This window comes from Salmo salar, chromosome 02 (assembly GCF_965601325.2).
Source record: "Salmo salar chromosome 02, fSalSal1, whole genome shotgun sequence".
NCBI classification, from domain to species: Eukaryota; Metazoa; Chordata; class Actinopteri; order Salmoniformes; family Salmonidae; genus Salmo; species Salmo salar.
The window spans coordinates 19,763,429-19,767,500 of record NC_138292.1 but is presented as its reverse complement, the minus strand read 5'-3'; the positions used below and the strand labels follow the sequence as shown (position 1 = coordinate 19,767,500).

General features: G+C 41.6%; 1 protein-coding gene across 1 annotated transcript in view; it reads left to right on the top strand.

The window, feature by feature from the left end:
* The window catches only part of rabp (Cellular retinoic acid-binding protein), a 10,348-nt gene extending 6,611 nt beyond the window's left edge, over nucleotides 1-3,737 (top strand). The window contains 3 exon segments of the mRNA NM_001140880.2: nucleotides 1-71; nucleotides 1,883-1,999; nucleotides 3,034-3,737. The exon segment at nucleotides 1-71 is cut by the window's left edge and continues 108 nt beyond it. Of these exon segments, the coding sequence (NP_001134352.1) occupies nucleotides 1-71; nucleotides 1,883-1,999; nucleotides 3,034-3,084 (239 nt within the window). The 3' untranslated portion in view covers nucleotides 3,085-3,737.
* The last annotated feature ends 335 nt before the right edge of the window (nucleotides 3,738-4,072 follow it).

Below are 4,072 nucleotides of genomic sequence, written 5' to 3'. Positions count from 1 at the left end.
GAACCACCCACGTCACCTTCACCGTGGGAGAGTCCTTCAACGAGGCCACGGTCGACGGACGCCCCTGCACGGTACACACACATGCGCACACACACACACACACACACACTTATGCAAGCATATACACACACATATATATATAGTGCCTTTCACACCCCTTGACTTTTTCCACATTTTGTTGTGTTACAGCCTGAATTTAAAATGGATTACGTTTTCATTTTGTGTCACTGACCTACACACAATATTCCATAGTGTTAAAGTAGAAGTATGTTTTTACAAATTAACAAAAAAATATATCTGAAATGTATTGAGTCAATAAGTATTCAACCCCTTTGTTATGGCAAGCCTAAATAAATTCAGGAGTAAAAATATGCTTGACAAGTCACATAATAATTTGAATGGACTCACTCTGCAATTATAATGTTTGACTACCTCGTCTCTGTACCCCACACATACAATTATCTGTAAGGTCCCTAAGTCGAGCAGATAATTTCAACACAGATTCAACCACAAAGAACAATGCCTCGCAAAGAATGGCACCTATTGGTAGATGGGTAAAAAAAAAACATTTAATATCCGTTTGAGCATGGTGAAGTTATTAATTACACTTTGGATGGTGTATTAATACACCCAGTCACTATAAAGATACAGGCGTCCTTCCTAACTCAGTTGCTGGTGAGGAAGGAAACTGCTCAGGGATTTCACCATGAGGCCAATGATGACTGTAAAACAGTTAGAGTTTAATTGTCATCGGAAAGGACTAGGAGTATTTTAGGATAAAAAGAAATGGAATAGAGCTAAGTACAGGCAAAATTCTAGATGAAAACCTGGTTCAGTCTGCTTTCCAACAGACACTGGGGGACAAATTCCCCTTTCAGCGGGACAATAACCTAAAACACAAGGCCAAATATACACGGGAGTTCCTCACCAAGGCGACATTGAATGCTCCTGAGTAGCCTAGTTAAATTTTTTACTTAAATCGGCTTGAAAATCTATAGCAAGACTTAAAAATGGCTGTCTAGCAATGATCAACAACCAACTTGACAGAGGTTGAAGAATCTTTTCAAAGAATAATGTGTATATTTGTACAATCCAGGTGGGCAAAGCTCTTAGAGACTTACCCAGAAATACTGACAGCTAATCACTGTCAAAGGTGATTCCAACATGTATTGACTCAGGGGTGTGAATACTTATGTAAATTACATATTTCTGTGAATGTTCAATACATTTGCAAAAACCTCTAAAAACATATTTTCACTTTGTTATTATGGGATATTGTGTGTTACAGTCTGAATTCAGACTCAGATTCAGACAAAATATGGAATAAGTCAAGGGGTATAAATACTTGCTGAAGACACTGTATACATCACACACACACACACACACACACACACACACACACACACACACACACACACACACACACACACACACACCTCTGTACTCACATGAATCTCTGTCCCACACCCTATCCACTGTCCCTAATGAAAGCCTCGACTCATGTTTGACCCCTAAGCTACAACTCCCCAGGTTTTATCTGTTAGGAGAAACCCAGACCTGTGGACTGTGGAGTGCTAGAGGGACTATGGGATATGATCCAGTGTTGACTTGGTCTCTGCTTCCACTGGGTTGATCTATGCTTTTACTAGTGCCTCTTTAAGGTCTACAGACTTTATTTAATTTGGCATTTCACATATTTTCACTGATACCATATGAAACAGCATACACACTAGTTCACCTCCCTCTTTTTCTCTCACTCTCACCAGTTATTGTTCTATCCATCCATCCATTTACCGCCCGCCCATCTGTCCAAAACATGACTTTCATCTCTCTGATGCTCATCCAACTATATTGCATGTCTGTCTGTCTGTCTGTCTGTCAGAGTCTTCCAAAGTGGGAGACAGACAGTAAGATCTGCTGTGAGCAGACTCTGCAGAAAGGGGAGGGACCTAAGACCGCTTGGACCCGAGAGATAACCAATGACGGCGAGCTCATTCTGGTAAGACTCTCTTACTACTGGCTACCTGTCCTGTCAATCAACCACAGTTAGAGGTATTGTACTGTACAACCGTCCATTGATACATTTTGAACACAGTATGCTTGAGGACCTCAGTCATTTTCCATCCACACAAAGAAGGGAGGACTCACCTTATCCACTACCAATGTGTAACACCCATAATACAATAGTCATCCCTCCACTCCATTCAGATCAGTGTTAACGAGGGAGGGAGGGAGGGAGGGAGGGAGGGAGGGAGGGAGGGGAAGAGGAGGAAGAGAAACAGTTTAGGCCTAATGGAACCAGGGGCGCAACTTTCAATTTCATTCTGAAATTGCATTTTTGTCCCCCCCAGTTTTATCATTGGAATGTGATCCAGAATGTGGCCACGGTGTGCTTTAGGACCATGCAGGGGCCTGCGAGCTGTTTGAAGTGTTTATCTGACTGATTTAGTCATTTTATTTTATGCAATAAAGTTATGTTCCGAACACTTCTAAAACCAAAGTTGCTCCCCTGACTGGAACGTATAGCTAATGATCATAATGTGTTCCACTGTGTGGAGTGGCATGAAGCTGAAAATGAAAACTGCCACTCTGTAAAAGGACGCGTCGTTAGAGCGAACACAACCCGTCAAACCAGAGACAACTCCCTGGTTTCCTGGAATCAGTTTGTTTTCCCATTTGTCAAGGACCATGAACACATGCATCTGATGCATTGCACAATATGTGGTCTGTCTCTGATCATTTCATCTCTCATGCTGATGTTGTTTGGCTTCTAATTCAATTAGTCAACTTAGATCTAAAATCGTACGGTTTCCATGGTAAAAAAGGCCAAAACGTTGTAATACAGAACCATAAGGAGTCATTCAGGACACCTCTTGTTGAAAGAGACACAGTCACAGACAGGGACTGAACAGGATGGATTGAGACGGTGTTAATGTTGGATATGAATGCTTCTATTGAATACTGCACATCTTTATACATTCCTTGGATATGAATACCTACATTAAATACATCTATAAATTCCTCTCATTCCAGACCATGAGTGCGGACGATGTGGTGTGCACCAGAGTCTACGTACGAGAGTGATAGAGAAGACAACTCTTCATCCTTCCATCTCTCTCACCACTTACTCACTCACTCACTCCACAAACCCCCGGCCAGAATGGGCAGGGTGAAAGCAGCTTGTAGAATCTAGTTTAACTCCAGTATATCTGTCACAAAACCATGGGATTGAACCCAATCTAGTTGACCTATATCTTTTAAAGTCAGTCTTGCCAATGTTCTGTCCACTTACTCAGTGAGGTTGTAAACCTGAAAGTGTGTCTTTTTCTGAGTCTTTGTACATGCAAGGTTGTTGATCCATGTGTGTGTGTGTGTGTGTGTGTGTGTGTGTGTGTGTGTGTGTGTGTGTGTGTGTGTGTGTGTGTGTGTGTGTGTGTGTGTGTGTGTGTACGTGCTAGTCAGTGGAGTAGGTCTAAGTGTGTGTATCAGTGTCTGACTATATTTATAGTTATGTAAACCTATCTATGAGCTCTTCCAGTTATAAGGTCAGTTACTTTGTGTCCGTTCTCTCTCTCCTTCTCTCTTCCCTCTTATCTCTATGTCGATAAAGTTGTATATTTATTACACTAGATCTGATACCGTGTTGCTATGGTTTTTACTTTGTCTCTTTTATATCAAATCTGATCATAAGAAATTATGCTTTCTATGGGAAGACAATAAAACACGATGTTGACTCCATACGGTTTGGGTTTTTGGTATCACACACACACACACACACACACACACACACACACACACACACACACACACACACACACACACACACACACACACACACACACACACACACACACACACACACACACACACACACGCATGCTCACACACAGTTGCTCTTACACACAGTTGCTCACACACTTACTTACACACACAGTTGCTCACACACACAAACAGTACAGATGTAGGATCTTAATTTGAGCCAGTTTGCTACAGCAGGAAAATAATCCTGCAGAAACAGGAAATGTGAATTATTATCTGGATTATAACTAATGGCCATTTTTGTAGGGGGTTG